This window comes from Chironomus tepperi, unplaced genomic scaffold (assembly GCF_022539635.2).
Source record: "Chironomus tepperi strain 1889 unplaced genomic scaffold, CSIRO-AGI_Ctep_v1 contig_11, whole genome shotgun sequence".
NCBI lineage: Eukaryota > Metazoa > Arthropoda > Insecta > Diptera > Chironomidae > Chironomus > Chironomus tepperi.
Window position 1 is genome coordinate 39122 of NW_027226133.1, and position 22508 is coordinate 61629.

The following is a 22508-nucleotide window of genomic DNA, read 5'->3' on the forward strand; positions in this document are numbered from 1 at the left end:
ACCAGCATCAATTTTTTCAATAAAACCAATTCAACTGCATCGTCAATCTAAACTTTAACTAATAATAATAATAATAATTCAACCATCCAAGACCCTCAAAACGAATGAAAAGAAATAAAATAAAAAAAGTCATTTATCTCGCTGCTTGAACGTGAGCATAGCAAAGAGAAAGAAGATTATAATTAATACGATAAATATTTTTACAATTTGTTATTTTAAGTGAAGAGCTACTGTCACACAAGTCCCATCCATTTACTTCTACACTTTTCCAAGACTTGATGATATTGAGCTGTATGAGACTCTCTTAAAGATCAAGATTTCCGTTCCTGTCCCGTATCTCTCTCATGAACAATTGATTAATAGAACTATCCGGTTCATTTTAAATGATTTTTATATTTTTCCCCGTAGTTTTATTTATAGAAGCAAAATTGGTGAATATACTTATGGACTCTATGTGTCAAAAATGAGTAAAGTCAAAGAATCATAGAAGCCTTGCTTACGACATCCATAGTGTCAATTAAATTAATAAATGAATGAGCTGAGCTGTTAAAAAATATTATTTATATAGACAGACTATTTAATGATGGAGAAACAGCCAACAACAACAATTTTGTCTCTAATACAGTCATGCAATATATTATTTTCATTGTTGTACACAGTTTCATTCATAGATTTTTTGTTCCTTTCATTTTATTTCATTCATAAAAAGCAGAATTATGAATGAAAATGTAATTTTACCCGCGTAATTTTTTGCATTTTTCCTCTCATTTTCAATAGCTGATTTATACAATATTTTTATTATATATTGTGCTAATTCCTCTATTATTCAACTCTACAACTAGTAATTAAATGTGGATTTTTATGAATGAAATTTGTTGTTGTTGTAAAATAATAAGTATCTTGAGTTTAAAAAGGGGAAGATTCTCTCGATCTTATTTTTATGTACGAGGCATTTTTCTCGATGTATATAAAAGACCGGAAGGAAGTAAAATTGTATGTGTAAGTCTCATCATCCTCTACTGTGTGTTAGTTGAATATTCGAGAAATAATTTTTTTTTTGTGAATGAAAAAATATAAAAAAAGACGATAAAATTGAGAGATATGCTTAGTTATTTACGTAAGTCTGAAAGATTTATGTATCGAACTTACATATATAAATAATTAATATACATGCTTACATGCTTATAGACTGAGCTGTAAATCTCCTTAAACTTGAAAACTTGTAGGTTTTTTTTTATGTATCTAAATTTAAATAGAGCTCTATAATTTTTGTGTGTGGATGATATAGAGCACACATGTTGTTTATGATAAGATTATTTTGCAAATTTACTTTAGTTTCAAGGCTTGGTTGGTAATTGCGATGTTTGCGTATTTAATTTTAGGTTTGTACTTCAATTTTGTGGAAATAATTTATGTCTATATTTATGATTTTCATGATAAGCTGTCGGTAAAAGTTCAAGTTCATTGTGGAAAATGATTAAAAAGGTCACATCAATTAACATTTTTATAATTAACGGTTATTTTTAATTTGAAATTTCAAGATTCTTTTTTAACGGGTTTCAAACATTTGAATATTTAACGAATTTCCAAAGATTGGATCTTTAACGGTTTTCAAAAATTTGAATATTTAACGAAACTTTCTTCCAATACTTTCTTCGACAAATTGATTTTGAAATTCAAATTTTGAATATTCGTTTACATTCAAATGTCAAATATTCGTTAAAATTCAAACTTTAAATTATCGTTAAAATTCAAATTTTAAATTGTAGGTAAAATCAAATTATCGCTACAATTCAAACATCAAATGATCGTTGAAATTTAAATTTAAAATGGACTATCATTAAAAATTCAAATATTAAATTGTCGCTAAAACCAGATTGACTATTAAAATTCAAATTCATAAAATCCGTTAAATACAATTTTAATTTGTTCACAGAACTGAACTCCCAATTCAAACCCAAATGATTACCACTTCATTAACTAAATCTTTTGTTTATAGCAAAGCTTTATTGAAATAATGATCCAAATTGCAATATTCAAAGAAAAAAAAAATGATTTTAATTCAAACAAGATTCTCAATTTTTTATTGCAAATAAATCTATTTGAAGTTGCAAACAAAGTCTAAATTCTCTTTAACTTAACAACCATTTTCACTTGAAGTAGCATCATTGCAACAGTTTAACAGATGAATTTCCGAAAAATCATTAATTTTGGCGATGGAAATTAAAAAGAAAAATTCTCCGAATTTGTGCCATAGAACAAAAAGTCATAGAAGCCGTATGGTTGGGAGATTCACAAGTCGGCACATCCAAAGTTTACATTATCCAATCGAATTTCAAATGAAAAATCTTTCTTCGGTAAAATAGATCACAACAAATCTTTTAGCGGCAGGGCAACTTTCAGCATCAATTCACACATTTTTAAATAAGTTTTTAGCCTTTCTATACATAAATTCAAGATGTTATGTACATTGTTGTGTATAGAAAATAAGCAATCACACTTTCAAGTAAGAGGAAACTAGTGTGGATGATTAGTGGATTAGGGCTTGATGGAGCGCATGTTAAATATGAAATTTCTATTATTTTGTTTAATTTGAGGCAAATTTTGAAGTCAACGTTAATTTTGAAAGGAGTCAAATCAATTCGAGTCGACTTTTTCATACAAAATCCGAGACGACTTTGAGTTCTGATTAGGTAGTTGTCAAAACACATTAATTTTTGGAAATTTAACGATCAAAGAGCTGTTGAAGTGTCTAACGGTCAAATTTTTTTAATCTTACGTAAATCTTTACGTAGGACTTTTGACGTACGTATTTCTACGTTCGAATTTGTCTACGTAAAAATCTCTACGTACAAATTAGCTTACGTAAAAATTTCTTCGTAAGAATTTTCTTACGTAAAGATCCTACGTAAAATCTTTACGTTCTTACGTAAGATTTTGCTTACGTATAAAAATCTCAAGAAAATGATTTCGAGGTTTAGGTCAAGTTTAGGTTTAACTGGTTCTAGTAAAAGGCACAATCAACCTAAGAGTATGGTCTAATCTGTGATCATACTCTGTGTGAAAAAGACAAATAATCAGTCCGACAAATTCCAAACTATCAAGTCATTTAACTTTAAGAAAGTGCTTCCAAAAAAAACTATTTTACTACAAAAACTAATAGTAGCTCAATGTGTATCTTTCAAAAAATAAAATAAAAAAAAAATATTTTAACATATATATTCGAACTACAAACAGATGTCAAATGAAAAAATAATAATGAAAAAAACTACAAAAGAGGGGTGAGAAACAAATATCTAAAAATGTATATATAGAGAAGAAAAAAAAAATAAAAAAAATAAGCAAATAGATGACTGACGAGTTGAACTACATTCACAAAAAAATACATAAAGAGAAGAGGAGAGGAAGAAAAAAAAAATTGTTTTTATAGTTTTTATGAATGAAATGAAAACAGCTTTTTATGAATGAATGGAAGGAGACTCGAAAGACTAAAAGAAGAGGAAAGAAATATTAAAGGTGTATGCAGCGGAAGTTACTACCATTGATATTGTTGAATTTCATTCACAAAAAAATTTATTTTTGTGTTGTTTTTGCCTTTTCATTCACAAAAATGAGACTTTCTTAATGCTTGCTGGTGTAAAATTGTTTGTTTTTCAATGGAAGTAATTTTCGGTTAGGCCATGAAGTCATAACAAATAAGCTAAATTAAGTACATCCGATTATTAAGGATTTTAAATTACTTCCGAAGCTGAAAAAAAATTGTTCTTGTCTTCTTTCGTTTATGTACAGAATGAAATGCGTCACTATCTTTAATTATGTTGACTTGGCAGATGGTATGGATTGATTGTAGATTCTTAATCGGTATTAACCTAATTGGATGTCAATTTTTTGATGGATTTTTGGTTTTGTTCTTCGGTATTTAATTGGAAATGGTCGGAATTGAACTATAAACTAGTTTTGATTGCGGTGGCTCTGCGAAGTGTCACTCTTTAAAGCAATGTTGTTTAAATTGTGTGTCGCACACTCCTGCGGCGTTGAATTTTATTGGAAATGTCATTGAATCGCATGCAATGTAGTGTTTCGATCCTAATTGACTCAAAGTCAAGTTAAGCCGAATGCCGACTTCGGGTTCTAGATTCTGGTTTTTCAGAAACCAAAGATTCGACTCTTACGGTGGGTTTTTGTCACCACGGTCCAATCACCAACAGAATGTATGCAAAACGTAAGATAAGTCTCTTCAAACTTCGTGCCAGACACAATTATAGTTGAGTTTCAAACTCTTAAGCAGACGACACACTTAAGATACCGTTGCGACACAGCAGTGTGTCGACAATACTGTTGCGATACAAGACTGTGTCGATAATACCATTAATAATGTGTGACACAGTAATGTGTCGCCAGTTGTGTGTGAATCAATCATGTGTCGTCAGTTGTGTGTCGGCAGTAATGTGTGACACAGCATTGTGTCGCCGACAAAACTTTGAAAACTACTGTTCTATCCAAACAACTTCAAATGCAAAGAACATTTCTGAAAAAATTCTCATGTCAAGCTAGAAAGTCTAACAATAGTAAATCATTGTCATCATCAAACGAACGGTTTTTTTTCATACCTAAATCAACAAAACATTCATCAAGAGTATCTGTATCAAAGAGCTCTGTTTAACGTTCAAATAGTATTAAATTTACTACGCGCATCCTTTATTTGTTAACTTCCTTCCTCCCGAAAAATACAAAAAAAAAATTTATTAACTTACTTCCTTCCTTCCTATTTTGACAACTTTTTTTTCTGTTTTTCTCGTTCAGAGGAAAAATAAAATTTATAAATTTTTAATTCCTCTGATGTTCTCCGAAGATGATGACTAGAATGTAATAATATAGGGTAATAGAAGACGATAAAATTTTGTTATTATTGCGCCATGTGTTTCCTTTCAATGAGACTTCCGTTTTTTATATATTTTCATCAATAAAAAGCCAGTAATAATATTTCAACAGAATCAAGTCAAATAATTCATTTTTTTTTTTTCATCTTTAATTTATGAAGAAAATATTTTAATGTCTGATAATGCTGAGCTGCTCATTATTATTATTATTAAAAAGAAGTCTTGTTGGGGCGGAAGTAGCATAAAATACATTAACAATTATCGTTATTAAAGCGTACGTGATTTTGCAAATTATTCCTTCATCAAAAATTGAGCTCAGAATGAATTGCGAATTTTTTGTTTATTTTTTAAAATCATTTTTTGAGACGTTCTGTTGAAGGAATTGAAGAAACTGCATTTTGTCTTATTTTCTTCATTAAAAACCGTTAAATTTTTAAAAAATTTAAAATTCAAATCCATTTCAAACTTTTTCCGACCGTTAAATTATTTGAAAATGTCAAATTATGATTTAAAAATGTGTGGACCGTTAAATTATTTGAAAAAACTTTGACCGCTAAATTATTCAAAAAGGCTTTGATGGTTAAATTATTCAAATATTTTTTGACCGTTAAAATTTAAATTTTTTTGGATTTTAAAAATTCGTTAAATTTTTCAAATGCGCTCTTCCAACTAACCAGACATTCTAAAGTCATCATAGCATTTTTTCTGTTGAATGAAAACAAATATATGAAAATTAAATCAAAAGGAAGCTTAATCATCTGACTCGCGCAATAATATCGTCATTGAAATTATGTACGTGAAAAAATGAATGAAAATATCGACATCCCATTGATTTCTGTATAAATTTCAGTAACGATTTCTTATTTGTTTAATGAATAATTGAGTTTGAATGAAGTAATTCTCATTTTTTTTCTGTTGAATATTAATTACATGAATTGAATAAATATTGGAAGTTTTTAAGGCACCTAACACCTTTTTCAAAAAAAAAAAAGAGTCGTGAAGAATAAAATTTTATCGATTGTCAGTCATTCATTAATATTACGATATCCATTTTTAAAATGCTCATTCAATATTTCAAACAATTAGATGAGTGGACGCCCAACACTTTAACAAGGTATAAAGATATCTTTCGTCATTAGTTCAATGAGGGAACTGAAATGTTGAAATGTTAATTATATGACTATATACTTATGACATTTGGGAAATGAAAAAAAGATTAAGTAGAATCCATAAAATTAACATTTTATTATAAATCGATTTGTGTCATAATATTGATTCTTTTTTTAAATTATATGTTAGAGATTTCAATCTCTTCCTTTCGACAAATTGCTCTTTGTATTCAATTTTTGATTGGATTTTGATGGTAATTCTTATTAGATTGCTTCCTTTAAAACAAATACGTTTTAGAATTGTGATTTAAAGTCATTTAAATGCTTAAAGCGTTTGTGTCTTGGATAATTTTAAAAGAATTGAAAGGTTTTTGAATAATTTATTTGGAATTGTAGGGTTTTATACAATTTATCGTAGGTTTAGTTAAGACACATTTCATAATTTGAGATTGTTTTAAAGTCAAGACACAATTTGAAACTTGAAACCCTACAAATGTTTTTCAAACTACTTCTTATTCATCCCCAAAGAAGCAACAAAAGTTTATCAACATTTACAGAATGAAATCACATCATGCAAATTATAATGCCTTGACTACAAGGCTTAATGCTTCAAATGTCTGTAAGACGTCTAAAAGAATCCCATTTCATGGTCAGTTAGAGACATATCAACCAGAATTGTAAAATAAATCCACAAATAATTCAAATTTCATAAATAATGAAAGCGATCCAATCAGTTAATCTGACGAGACACGAGTGTTTTGCAAGAAAGGAAGTTGCATTAAACAAAAAAGAATGTTAATTGTTTTTGAAGGAATGTATTGAACGTAATATATTGACATTTTTTCAAAAGAAATACTTGAATAATGAATCTACACCCACATTTTTGTTTGCTGTATATCATTCTTCGATTCCTTATATGAAAAAATAAGGTGTCTACGAGTTGCTGTGTTGTCTCACAAAATTGTAGAAAATTATAAGACATTCTCATGTGGATTTAAATTCAATTTAATTCGTATTCCTTCTTAATCTTATCAAGCACATAGTATTTGAAAAATTCTTCGCATAAATGTGCCTTTTTCTAAATAATTTGACACGAATTTAATGTTAAAGTCGCAAAAAAAAAGAGAGAATTTTTCTATATTGACACAGGTGTATCACAAGTTGATAACAAAATTATGTGTACTTATCGTACGAGTTCTAAAATATAGCCAGTTTTTATTTCTTTAAAGGAATTCCATTGTGGGCATGTTAGACATTTGGATTCCGTTAATGAGATTACTAATGTGTATGTTTTGGTTTTGAGTCTTACGAAATAAATTGTTATCTATGAGAATTGATCGCAAAAAAATTATATGTAAAATTAGATTTTGAACACGTGAGCGATTTTTAAAGTTGACTTAAAGTTTTTATTGAAGGCATTTAAATTTTGATGGGTCTGATTCTTTAAAATGTAACCTAAAATTCTAAACTTCATGATTCACACCAAAAATAACGAATTTTCAAAATTTAAAAACAAAATGGCGGATTTTTTCTCACCTCGAAAAGTTTTTTAAATTTTTCTTCAAATTCAACGCATTCCAACCCGATTTACGCACTTTAATCAATAATATGGAGCGGCAAAAGTCGAACAACCATAAAATCAAGCGACTAATTAAGATTATATGTAGGCTACAAACCAAAACAAACAACTTAACCTTCCTTCCAAAGAAAGAATGTTCCAAAAAAAATGTGTGGACGTACGGCAGGAAGAAATTGAAAAGTCACATCACATTTTTAAAACTTTTTTTTATTGTGATTATTTGCTTTTGATAGAGGCAAGAATGTAAATAAGAATATTTCATTTTGTTAAGAAGTCTATATGTTGTGACTGTTTATCATATACCGTATACTGAAAAAAAATGCGATTAGAGACAGAGACAGGGAGATGTATAGCGAATTGATTAGATTTTTTTTTATATATTAATGTATTTTGTTTGTATGTTTACAAATCAAGCGAATAAATAAAATGAGGAATTTTCAGCGTTTATCGTGTCCAATTTAGTCAACATGTTCTGAAAAGAGAGTTGACTGTTAAGTTTGTTATTTTAGAAGGGTTTAGTTTAGCCTTGAATGGAATTTTATTCAAATAAGTCGAGTCAATGCCATGTAATTGCTTAAATCAGTTCTAATCTTAAGAATTCTTAGTGCTAAATGTGCCCAAATCCTTGATATTGACCAAATGAAACTAAAATTACACTTGAATTCATTCAAATTGGCTAAAAACCAATTTCTGCTACCACTTGTGAAGTATAACATTTCATACAAATTTCAATCGGTTCTTAGCAAATTCGAATAGTACAAATCGGTTAATCCGATCCAAAATCGGACACCAGGCTAACTTGACTCACAAATTTAGAGTCACGACAGCCTGGAACCGGATTTTTGACCATTCAACCGACTATTGCTACTCAGGAAATATATTTTGACAATCAACCGAATCTCATCTAATCAGCAATAATCTTCATATTCGCAAAAAAAAACCTCAACGACGACATTAGCGCGTCTGTACAACATTAATCACGAATTTATAATGCAATAAAAATATTTTAGCAACCAAATGCATCTTTCGTATCCATTTAGAGTCTTAATATTATTCAACAAACGTTTTCTGCCTTCATAATGATCGTAATTCCAGTAGTGCTGATTAGGGTTTTAATGCCTTAAATTATTTTTTGTTTTGTTTTACCTAATATGAGTCTTATTCACTTTTGGGACAAGAATGCATGAAATTTTCTATTCATATAAGCTTAAATTCATTTAAATACACAACATTGGGGTTGGGTAGGTGATGAAAAGCAATTGTATTATTATTCCCACTCGAATAAAAAGAGTTTTTTATAATATTACAATATAAATGACGCGAATGTTCACTTCAAACTATATAAAATGTCATTAAGACCCAAACAGTTTTTCACTATAGATCTCTTTATAACCGTGTGTGACATGCATAAACAACCGCAATTAAATTAAATTAAGTTAAACGCGAAGGCGACAACTTTTATTTTTGAGTGAGCGTTTTTTTGCTGTCCTCAAAAAAATTGTTGATAGCTTTTGAGATGGCAAAAAAGATTACTGGCAGCGGTGGGATTCGAACCCACGCCCCCGAAGAGACTGGTGCCTTAAACCAGCGCCTTAGACCACTCGGCCACGCTACCCTTACGCTAAATCCTCAGATTTTGATGTGATTTCGTTTTGACTAACTGACCGGTCAGTCATTAATAATCTGAAGATAGTCAGAACCTTATGAATTGTGATAATCAATGATATTTGCTGTTTTAAACTTCCAATTTGATTTTTAAATCTATAAATAGAAAATCTAAAGCTGAAGAGCTTAAAAAATAATCGTCTTTACTGTTTCCAATGCACACGCACGTGAATAGTAGTGATAAGATGCACACAAACATAATGAAACGATATTGAAAATGGAACGAAGAGAACAGTACAACATACCAAAATAAGCGTTTTGCCAAGCATCGCTCATCGGAGTAAAATGGTAGCGTGGCCGAGTGGTCTAAGGCGCTGGTTTAAGGCACCAGTCTCTTCGGGGGCGTGGGTTCGAATCCCACCGCTGCCAGAAATTTTTTTGCATTCTTTTTTTGAAATTTCAATTATTTTTTTGTAAATTTTAATTAAGGAATAATATTTTTTTCGATTAATGCCAACGTCCATTTGTGCTGTGAATGAAAAATCATTCATGTCTTTTAAATTTTTTAATAACATCATGACATTCAAAGAAGTTTATATGATGTGGATATGAAGTAAAAGAAGAGAATGTGTATAAAGAAAAAAAAAAGCATGCCGGAGGCAACTCAAATTAATATTCTTTAGAAATACGCTCAAATATGCATACGATTATTCTGCCCATCCTCCAACTTCCGTTCTATAATGGTCATAAAATTTCCAGTTTCTTTTTAAAGTCAGTTTTTGCTGTTATAACAACTTGATACTCGTTTTCATTCCAACTTCTTATTCATCGTCACTCACTGTATGTGCCTGTGTCTCTTTTTCTTTTTCTCACTCTTCCTTCTTTTATGAATCTGACTTCTTGATTTTTTTCTTCATTTTTCTTTATTTTCTTTATTTCTCCTTCATTCCGCATGTATAAGTATCTTTTGAATCGTATTTAAATAATAATGAAATGGATTTCTTCTGGAGTGGATTGAGGAAGCGCATTTTATTGCACTGAATTGTTGAGGATGGACTAATAAAATTTTTTTTTATTTCTTTGTTGAGATCCAGTTGGATCTTATGGAAATTTCTTTGATTGCTGAGATCTGTTATGGCTTGGAGCTAGAATGATTTTAGAGTTTTTCTGTGGCTTCATAAAGCTTGTAGGTCAGCAACATTACAGTAAGGTGTAGTAATGGTTTGTTTCGCATTAGTAATGTCCAAGAATCATGAAAGGTTCGCTAATTGTTGCAAATTTAAGATTATACCTCAAGCAGCACATTGTGGTCCAGTGTTGTCCAAACTCTTTTGAGTCACGCCACACTTTGACTGTAGAAAATTCTTCGTGGCACTCCTGATCTTGTTGTACGTCACACAAGTCGTCGTCATGTTGACTGCAAGATGTAAAGTTGCATTGATGACATCTTGACGGCTATTTTTCCTTTGACATTGTCAGAAACCTAGTAAAGCTTACTGTAAAGCTATTAACTGTCAATTTCGCCTAATATCATTCTAGCTCCATACCAAAATATTCTCAACAAAACAATAAACGTGTACAGTTTCAGCAAAAAATAAAAATATTTAGAACATCCAATTCTAGTCGGCTAATGTAAATGTCTGCAAAAGTCATTAATATCAACCCACCCAAAGTGAATACATAAAAAAAAACTATTTGCATAGCGAAAATAGACATTGAAAAAAGATATCCACATTTGTTTTTGCGATCAAACAAACACAGCACAGCAAGTTGTGGGCCATAATTCTTAAATTTACATTCTAATGTATAAATTTAGACATAATTAAAACGGATAGATCGTATGATGATGATGGCTTATAATTATGATGACAAAAGTCGGGTTGTGGAACAGAATTGATATTTTTATTTGATTTACTTAGGTGCGGTTTTTTGGGTTAAGCTTGATACCGTTTTCACCTTGTAATTGTGGGTTTTCTGAATGAAATTTAAAAAGAAGAAAAAACTTTTACGTATGAGACATAAAAAAAAGTATCAATTTCACTAGTCGCGATCCGGGATTTCGCTTCCAATAATGTAAAAAAAATGTTTTCTTATTTTTTCTCTTCACAATATTATTGAATTCATGCTCGTGTGCTGAAACTTAACAAGCAAATGTCATTGATATTAGCAGTGGGCAGCATCCAAATTGAGGTTTTTCTTGCACTTTTATATTCACTTTATTTTGCGCTGTTTTGCATAAAATATGTGCACTTTTATTTGGGCTTGAATGTCTGGTTCTGTAAGTTGATCGGAAGTGATTGCCATTAAACAGTGAATTTTATTTTTTTGAATAAATTAACGGTTGTTTTCATTTTGAATTTAAATATTTAAATATTTTGAAAGAGTTCTCAGGAATTCTCAGAAAGTTCAGGTTTTATGAACATTTGTTGACTATTTTTTTTGGAAATAATGATTGAAAATGTCTCTAAAAGCTAATTAGTAGCTCAAAAGTTCGTTAAAAGCTCGTTACGTTCGTAAAAGCTCACAAACGTTACGTCATTTTACGTACGTAAAGCTCAATAAACGTTACGTATTTTTACGTACGTAAAGCTTAACCAACATTACGTAATTTTACGTACGTAAACCTTTCAAGCGCTACGTCATTTTACGTACGTAAACCTTTACAAACATTACGTCATTTTACGTACGTTTATATTAACTTGAAGTTTTAAAAACGTTGTTTTAACATTCAAAATCATCATAAACGTTACTTAAACTGAACATCTGCAATAATCGTTAACTCCCAGACCACTCAAAATAAGATTGCCCCCACAGCCATCATAATCTCATTTATTATGGCAAATAATAAAAATGCACTTCAATCATCCACCCACAACGATTACTTCACTTACTTTTATATATATTGCAAACAAGTTTATCTTATTTCCACATTAATATAATGCCTAACGTAATGAAAGATTCTATAGCATTATTTTATTTTTTTGTTCTGTGGTGACAGCACAAAATGAAATCAGAATCCACTTGGTGGTGTTATTGTTTATTATTAACGAAATATGAGTTTAAAGTTTCATAATTCACTTAATTTTTCATATTAAATGTGCATTTTATAAGTAATTTATATTTTTTTATTGTGGAATCGGAATTATAAACCGAGTATGCAGATGTGATCAAAATGCACTTTGCTGTATGACTACCGCAAAAATGAACTTCAAGTGAAATTATAGATGACGATATTTTGTGCACTTTATTTGTTTGGTGCTTTTTGAGGGTTATTAGGGTGATTTTATCAGGAATTGGAAGAATTGAAGGGAATTGTTGATAGGGAAGATGTTGCACTTGACAAGCCATAGAGCCAACTACAGCAACAATTGACCTATACAACCTGCCTATATTAACCTATATTAACTTAAAAATTCTAGAAAATCTGATTAAATCACCGCAATTTTAATTTATTTCTAGAAAATAATGAATTTTTTTAAGTCTGAATATGACGATGATGAATTTTTTCTATCTTATGAATGAATATAAACAAGCTAATGTTATAAATTCGAATTGCTATATGATTGAAAGCATCTGTTTCACTCTGCGTAATTGTAAAAAATCTACTCAACATTTTTGGGTCAAATTAAAATGAATGAAATTAATTCTAAATCAACCTCGATCAAAACCGTACAAGATATACGGTTCATGACATTTAAAGCAATTTTTTGGTGGACTCGCAGCACACAGGATGCCCACCACTTTTCTAAATCAACGTCGATGTCGTGCCTCTGCATCTACCTTCAAAAATGATGCATTTTTCAGCTTTTTTTGCTACATCATGAAATTTAGGTTATAAAAAAAATCGTACAAAGAAAAGAAAAAGGCAAAAAACCGGATGTTAATTAATTTTCTTCTTTTCTATACTCTTCAAAAAAATTTATATATATCCACCATTCATAAAAAAAAAAGTTTTTTTCTTTCCTTTTCTTCGTTTCTCTTCTTTATCTTTCATTATAAAAATTTCGTGTGATTCTTTCTCAAAAAAATATATATCATTTGAAATAGAATTTTTGGCTTTTGCGTCTTTTGAATTTCTCTCTACGCACAACATAATTTTTTTTTTTTGTTTTGAGTCTTCGTCTTCCTCTTCTCATCAAAATAAGAAATTTCTCATTTTGTGTTTAACTGTAAAAAATTTGAATTTAAATTTCAACCAAACAAGGTGATTGAGGATGTCTAGATGATGCTTTTATGTTGTTTTGATGATCTTATTTAGTAGTTTGAATCAATAATTCTTGGAATATGGGGATTTTGTGGATTTAAGTTATGCGTAGGAAATAGCGATACTTAAAATGATTGTGACTTTTTGATATAAATCTAAATAATTCTCGAATTTCCATCACAGCAACCAGAGTTGCAAAACATGTACCTGTGACAGCCAAAAACCGTACAATTTCTTGATAATTTGTATGGATTTGTTAAATTATCAAGAATTTGTACGGTTTTTGCATGTCACAAGTGTCTGTTGTGCAACTCTGACATTAAATTTTGAAAAATACCAAAAAATCACTAAAAATTGCTCTTTAATTTATCATTACAGATTGAAACCCTAGGAATCGTCGCATCAATCGAGAACAATCACAAGAACGTCCCAACAGCTCGAAAAGGTTTAGAAGTTTGCGTCAAGATTGAACCCCTTCCCGGCGAGACACCAAAAATGTTCGGTAGACATTTTGATGAAAATGACATGTTGCTTAGCAAGGTGAGTACCCTTATCATTATTATTGAGCATCTTCGTCGCGTAATTCAAGCACACACAACAAAAAATAAGTCAATACCTTATGTTCTTAATTTATCGATGCAACTTGGATATTAATTGGTTTCAGTATAGTGTTACAGCCATTAATTTTCATTCCTTAACGTTTCTGATGCTCTTTTTTTTGTGCTGCAAAAGTCTGGAAAAGAAAGACACAAAAAAAAATATGAAAAGAATTGAAAGGAAAGGCAGAACTCTGTTATGGCATTATAACATTGCATAAAAAATGTGTGATAAATGGTAATAAAATTCAAAACAAATGGCTGCGTAAAAGATACAACATATCGTAGCACTAAATGCAACATAGTTGCAAAAAAATTTTTTTTTTCTTTGTTATGCCTTGCTTTTAATGAGATTGATGTGTCTTTTATGTCTTTCTTTATTCTCAAGCCAACAGATTAAAAATGTGCCTTAATTCTTGTATCTCCTATTTGTCCGTACGTGATCTCTCATGGAGTGTCTTGAATGGGAACTTTTATTCGAAGCAACGATGCATATGAATGAATATGCTCGAATCGCTAAAGAATATTATTTATTTTTTTCAGTATGAATCGTGTACAGATATGACATAAGATGTTTTTGATGGGTCGTTTGTTATTACATTGTTGAGACTGCAAGACTTAATAATCTAATTGTGGTATAAGTCTTGTGTTTGCGCTGGAATGGAGGTATTTCAAGGTTGTAGCTGTCAGGAGTTCTTTTTTTGCTAGATTAAACAATATTTAAGTCGAATTTAAGACGATTTTGGGATACAGCAGATGAATAGGTTGATGACTTGGTGAATTCAGTTGTGGATAATTTTGAAAGTTTGGTTTAAAAGTAATGGTTAAGGTAATCTTAAATTGCAATACATCCGAATCGCATCAGTAGTTTAATTGATCCAAAATTTGACACCAGATCGTCGTGACTCTAACATGGTGTCGTATCTAAATAGAGTCATGACGTCCTAAAGCTGGATTTTTGATCGATTTAGATTCTAGACTGTCTTGAAACCTATAAATTCCAATTCTCTCGATTTCCTTAAAAATCATCCCTATCAACATCAATCCAAAAGATTCTAAACCCCCACAAAAAATGCGCTTTCTTATAAAACTGGAAAAAATTGCATAAAAATCGCCAAACAACTTGACTGTTTTGTGCAAAAAAATAATGGACGATTATAAGGAAGTACATGTTCACAGTTTTTTTTTTGCATTTAATTATGATCGCAAATGGAATTTTCTTCATCACAATTACGATAATAAGAATCGATTAATCGTTAAATTGCATGAAAATTGAGATATAAATCATGATGAATTTTTGCTAATATTGATACATAAAAGTAAATTACGCACTATAAAGAATGCATATGGATCTTTATTCTTGATAAATATTAAATTTCTTCTAAAAAGAATGAAAAGAACGTAAAAAAATTATTTTTTTCAACAACAGAAAAAAAAATGTTAAAAACAAGTTTTCAAGTCACACAAGCTCTTTCTGGAGGATATTTTTAGAATAAATTACTCGCTTACTCCAACAATCAACATGTACAGCAAAAAAAAAATTAATTTTATAAGCGAAACTCTTTTTTTCTAAATTTATAATATTTATGTGTGTACATATGTGTCACAATACATATGTTAAATTTAATACAATACTGCATGGAATATGACAGAGGGAAGATATGTATTTTATACGGTACATTAGTTGATTGTCTAGGACTTTTTTGGGGAATATTTTGAAGATTGATGGGTTAAAATTGTATTTTGTAGGATTTGTAGGAATTGTTAAATCAATGAAAAGGTGTAAATGCTCAATATTTTGGGTATGTCTGCTAAATACTTGATGCATATGGGTTCAAATCCCAATTTTTCAGAATTTTTGTTAATATCTGGAAGACTCACGACATAGAAATGGCCGAAATTTCGATCCTTGTCTAGCATGACTCTAAATTTAGTCCTGGTCACAGTATAGACGGCCTCAAGGCAGAGTCAAGCCAGGCTGGAGTCGAATTTCCGTCCAATTCTTTTCCATGTGCTTTCCGGGATAAGTTTAAAGTCAAATTTCCTTTGAAAAATTTGCAAAAATTGGGTTTGAGACCAAGATCTCAACCCTGCAGATTGGTATATACCTTAAAGTTCATCCAAGGCTGTAAAGCTTCAATTTAGGGCTGTAGTCCTTCAATTCAGGACAAACCTTAGTTTAAAATAGACAAAATGCATCAATATGCCAACACAACTTTCTGTTTTCCTCAAAAAAAGTGCTGGCATGAATATAAAAATATTCAGAATATAATGAAAATGTTCGACCGGAAAGATATAAAATTGGCACGTCAAGAAATCAATCGACATATCTCCACAAAAAAAAGAGTAAAAAAAAATACATTCCAACTGTGAGACATCATGAATGAAGTTGGGGGAAAGAGACGACGACTACGACCGTACAGTGGGCGGCATAAATGACTTAAACTGTTGTGAATATCATTCCAAATATCCGCTCACCGACACAACCAATAACCATACCAAAAAGATTCGATCTTTTTTGCTTAATGGCTTCGATTGTTGAACTATAAATAATTTATGGAGCTTCTATTAATTTTTTATTTTTTATTTTATTTAAAATGGAATTATTCAAATCACATTTTTGGAGACTTTTTTTTTCTCTTCTTTTATTATTTTCTGAATCCGTTTTCGAATGAATTTTTAAGAATGGACGGGTGTACTTAAGAAGAATACAACAAACTCGTTGACTATAAAGATTGTAAATTTTTTTTCAGCGTATTTTGTCTGAAATTTAATGGTTTCTGGTGTTTGGACTTTGTCTGAATGTCTGTCAATGATTGTCCTTGCTTGGCTTGATGTTTGAAGGAAGCTGAGCATTCTTGTCTTAAGATTGCAGTCAATTTTGGTGTCAAAAGCTCTAAAACAGTGGTGAGCAACCTTTCATGTTTCGCGACACACGTTTGTGGTAAGCCTCGATCAGAATCATACACAACATGATGATTCATTCATGTCACACTATTGTGTCGCGGCACACAGATTAACCAACACTGCTCCAAAGACATGAAAGTCATTAGAACCGATCTATACCCTTCACTAATAACAGCCTCAACCCTAAGAATTCAAATTTCCAACTTTTTAGAATCCCAAACAACAAAAATGCGTTTCCAAGTCACATAGTCGTGGTCATCTTCACTAGTTTCTGTTGTTGTTGCTTTACATTTTATATATATACAAAATAACATGGCATGATTTAATGAATGAAATGGAGAAAAAAATAAATATATATGAATGAATGAATGAATGAAGGGGAAACTTGGAAATTCCATTGTTCCTATTTTGTGTCTCGTACATCATCCATTTATAGAGTGAATGAGACATACACATTACTCTACCGAAACGCACAGCAACGACGCAGAATGAAATAAATTTCATTCTTCTTTTATTCTTATTATTTTTTTGTGAAAGGAATAACTTAAAGAATTCATTCATGAAAAAATTGTAAGTTCAGTGACAGAGCTGTGAGGGCCTCTTTGGGATGGATCATCATTTAAATGTATTTATTGTGGGCATTCATAATAGTGATAATAAAAAATATTTGTGCCTGAGTGTCCATTAGAATACGGTTTTTATGTATGTGCCTTTTTGTCTGAGTTCCGTCCATTAAAATGATATTCTGACTGGCTTTTATCTTTACGCACTTTTACTGGAGGTGTGATGGAAATGTCAGAAGTTTGTCTTTTGGTATTGATTGTGGGGTTGGAAGTGATTTATAATTTTAATCAGAGACTAAAATGAATGAAAAAAATCTTTGATGAAAAAAATCATTTTTTTCCATGATGAAAAAAATCATGATTTTTCATAAAAGTACATTATTACGTAGAATTTAATCACGTAAGCTTCATAATTACGTTGAATTTCATCAGTGGCAAAAAACATTGTTTAAAATTTTTTCAAAAATTTTGTGTCAATCATGATGAAAATTTTGAAATTTTTTAGCTCAAATATTGAATTAAACTAGAGTATTTTGAAACTTTACATGTTATTTAACTATATTTAATAAATTAGTGTAGTTTTCTAGTGTTTAAACTAGTTAGATTTGTGAAAATGAACTACGAAGTTTGGTATTTTTTTCATGGAGAAACAATAATAAATCCATTGAAAAAGTACACAAATATTAAGTTAAAAATGATAAATTTGAGTACTTTAAACATCAGAAAACTACAATAATTTATTAAATATAGTTAAATAACATGTAATGTTTCAAAATACTCTAGTTTAATCAATATTTGAGCTAAAAAACTTTCAAAATTTTCATCATGATTGACACAAAACTTTTGAGAAAAATTTTAAACAATGTTTTTTGCCCTGCGTGATGAAATTCAACGTAATTATGAAGCTTACGATTAAATTCTACGTAATAATACGTATTATGAAAAAAATCATGATTTTTTTCATCATGGAAAAAAATGATTTTTTTCATCAAAGATTTTTTTCATTCATTTTAGTCTCTGATTTTAATTTCTTAATTTGGAGGTGGAATGATTTTAATAATGAGAAATAGATTGGTTAAAGCAGGGGTTCTACATCTAGAAGCAGTGGTGAGCAACTTTTTATTTTTTGCGGCACACCTTGGTACTAATCCTCGACCAAAACCGCCCACAAAATACGGTTCAAGCATTTTCATAACTCATTGGTTGCTTACACTTATCTAGAGCGTACCATGGCTCAAAAAAGTTTGCACAGCACTATTTTAGAGGGTAGAAAACTAAGGATCAAGGAATTGGTGTTTACTTTATGGATGCAGTTTTGCTTACTTTAATTCAGTGTTAACAAATGAAATTGCATCTCAATCTTCAATATTTAAAGGTTCGAATCCTATGATAATTCAAATCGATACATGAAAGAATTTCCCTTCGATGTTGTTATTAGTTCTTTTTTGCTTGTAGATTTCTTAAGTTCACTTTTTGTCAATACTGAAATTTGAAAACACACTTTCATGTTCATTGACTTCACACAAGTTACCAACCAATGTTCTAAAAACAATCAATTTTCAAAAAATGCGTCACTATACTTTCCCATAACATATTTCCATGCTAGTTAAAAAATGTGATTTTAATGTCACACTGAACTATTGAATTATATGACTAAACACATCCTGAATGTAACATTATTTTTATTTTTTTGAAAAAATTTTAAAATGAATGATTTTTCTCGATATCTCTTGTACATTCTGCTTTTGTCTGTGATATGTGGGATTAAAAAATATTTTATTTTTTTTTATTTTTGTCTCCTTCTTCTTCACATTCAACTTATATCTCCACTCAATGACTTATTTATGATGGGCTTAAATAAATTGAGGCATATTTTTTTTTTTGTTCCATTGTTTTGTAAGACATACAATGACGATATATGAATGGATGAGACAATATCATAAGTTATTTTAATGCAATGCACTTAAGGAAATGACATTTTTGAGTGCGTCAACAATTAGATTTATTGTAAATTTCAATAAAGACTGAACATGTGTGGTAAATGAGACTATTTTGAAAGTTGTTTTTAAGATGAGAATTTCATTCAATGCAAGCAAAAATATTCATACACTTAATAGTAGATGTATAACGTTATATGGAGTCTCTTTTCTCTCCCACACTTTTATAATCACCAGCGTTGAATCCAACGCACATAAAAACACTCACGTGAACTAAAATATAATATGTAGATTTTTTTTTTACTTTAAAAAAAATATCAGAGTTATTTTCTTCTTACATACGCTTTGCCTGCTTGCCTGTTTTTTTGCTTGCGTAAGAAAATATATAAAATAAAATACTTTGAATGCAAAAAATTCCATCGTCGATTAAATATGATGAAAATGAGCGGAGGCTTGCTCGGTTTGCTTTAAGTTTTGCTAATAGTGATTCCAATTCCACACATATTCATGCATTGCTAAAATAAATTTTTTTGTGTTTCTCTTCATTCCCACATTTTACAAAAACTGCACTTTTTTTGCTTAATCTTGTTTGGTAATCACTTAAGTTTGAGATGAGGTTTGGAATGTCATGATTTTGAGAGGTATGGATGTGAAATTGCACAGATGGTGATGCATTTGGAGTTGTAATAGCTTAATACTTTTGAGTTGATGCTCTTTTCTATGACGAGTGGCATGCTGCAGCAAATTTTGGGTGCTTTCAGGGCATATCCACGTCATTTGATGTTCTACCATCAACAAAATGACATATCGACTCATCTACATTGAGGAACGATTGCGCTACATCCAAATCAAAAGTCAGCTTCAAATATCCATCGTATATCCAAAAATCCAGCTCCAAAAATCTAATTTCTTAACAAATGATACCTAAATAACCCAAAAACTTTAACTGCAGTCATTATCAAACACATGTGGTAGCCGATCTGTGTCAAAAATGTAGTCAAATGAGGCATTCTATCTAGAATCGCAGATAAATAAACAGCATGTTAAATATTTAGATGCAAAAACTATACGAAACAGAATCGCAATACCCAAAATAAGAACCAAAAAATGTTTCAAAAAAACATAAACAGAATCTCAATAAAAATGACATAGATTAATGTTGTCGGACCTTTAAATGAGGAACTTTAAATATATTTTTTTTCATCCTCATAAGTTAAACACGTGTTTGCCAAATGTACATAACCTAAAAAAAATAAAAAACTTCAATATTAAGATAGTACAGCCCATACAGATTTCCGAAAAAAATCGTAGGAAACACTTAATAGGAACAAATAAATCTCTAATTTATGTTTTATTAATCAAGTCTAAAATTGACCAATAGATTACTACATAAACTGCACCATACTCCATCCACCTACAATATCCAATTATCACATTGTTATTTCTTTCTTCTCTTTTTTTGGGCTGTTGATTTTTACATTAAAGTGAAACAAAAAAAAAATTATGAAACGATATTGTGGACACACGATATTAGCATAAAAGTTTATTTTTAAAAGAACGCAGAGCAACACACAAAAAACAAAAAAAATTTCAATTAATTTTATGAAATTATACGCAAACACTCGGGTGGAGATAGAGATGGAGAGTGATGACAATGGTCGTCGACGTTCGCCACATTGATTTGACGTCATTGGCTCTATGTGTGTGATAAATTTTGTTTTATTACTCCAGGGGGAAGAAAAGATGGTTAAATGACTGAAAATGAATGAATGACTTGACTGACTGACTATTAACACACACAGAGTGAGTGAGATAGATCACGCTAAGGGGAGGATGGGCACATAGCGACTCAGAGGAGCAACAAAATTGCTGGCAGTAAAAAAATATTTCCAAAGCAATAAATTTTTTGTTTTCTTCTATTTTTGCCCTTTCACACCAAATTTTTTTTGTGTAGCCTCATTTTACTTCTCTATTTTATTGACTCGACGCGTCATCGAGGGCGGTAATGTCAATTTATTTAATTAATTTTGCACACATACTGTGTGTTTTTATTTTGTGTGCCATTTCGAAGGCAATTTAAGGCATGTCTTTAATATTATTTTCATTGAAAAATAATTAGATGAAGTCATTGAAGCTACGACGCTGAGTGAGATTAAGCTATTGCTAATCTCATCAACGAATCGATGAAATTATGAATGAAAACATATGGAATAATACTTAGATTCAGTTTTTTTGATGTTTTTCTTCTAATGTGGATGAAAATAACTTTTTTCACTCGACTTTTCATGGTCTTAGCAAGTTGATGCGTTAATGAGGCAGCTTTTTTGATGTGCTGATGTTGTGAGTCATCGGATGTTATTGTGGAATTTAGAGTAAATTATGGATTTTCATGAATAAAATCATATTTTCAAGTGTTTAGTCTTAAATGTTACAATCTTAGGCATGAATCTAAGTGCACAAATAGCTGTGATTGTTGAATCATTTCTTCATGCTTCATAGGGTTGAGTCATAACCTCAAATAATGAAAATCCCTATTTAAAAGAAAAAATTCTACTTCAAGATCTCAAAAAATCCATATAAATCGTGATCATAAATCACATTATTTTCATAACTTGTCGTTTTCCGCTTCCATAGATGTCTACGATCTTAATGCATCATACAAAGTATCAAAAACCAGGCATCAAATGTACATTTAAGAATAAGAAGCATCACATAAATTAAACATGTAATAAAAATATGCAACAAATCATTTCCATTTAATGCTGATGAATGAAAAAATTAATTTTGAAATTAGAATCATTGGAATGTCGTAACTGTCGTCTAGTCAGACTTAATTTAAATTTGTTGTTTAACTCTATAATAATTTAATTCAATAAACTTTTTTATATTTGCATTAGTTTCACTTATTAGAAAGTTGCATAATTGCAAATAATTATTTTTGGTCCTAAAAATGAAAGCTTCATTCTAGAAGTAATGAAATGCATAACAATCAATATTGTTTACGTGATTAATTAATCGTAGCAAGCAGTTTTGTGTGATTGACTTCGATGTGGACTTTAGATCTTTGAATGTAATATGAAATTTTTATGGATTTTCCACTTAAAATTGCTTTATCAGTTTTGTTTTTG

General features: G+C 30.2%; 1 protein-coding gene and 2 non-coding genes across 3 annotated transcripts in view; 2 read left to right on the plus strand and 1 right to left on the minus strand.

Moving 5' to 3' along the window:
• Nucleotides 1-22508, plus strand: part of eIF5B (eukaryotic translation initiation factor 5B) — a 48035-nt gene that overhangs the window by 20017 nt on the left and 5510 nt on the right. Inside the window, exon 8 of the mRNA XM_070636227.1 lies at nucleotides 13756-13917. Within this exon, the coding sequence (XP_070492328.1) occupies nucleotides 13756-13917 (162 nt within the window). The remainder of the gene's footprint in view (nucleotides 1-13755; nucleotides 13918-22508) is intronic.
• Nucleotides 9102-9183, minus strand: TRNAL-AAG (transfer RNA leucine (anticodon AAG)). Its single transcript has one exon. It is a non-coding gene; the product is annotated as a tRNA-Leu (tRNA).
• Nucleotides 9521-9602, plus strand: TRNAL-AAG (transfer RNA leucine (anticodon AAG)). The gene has a single exon. It is a non-coding gene; the product is annotated as a tRNA-Leu (tRNA).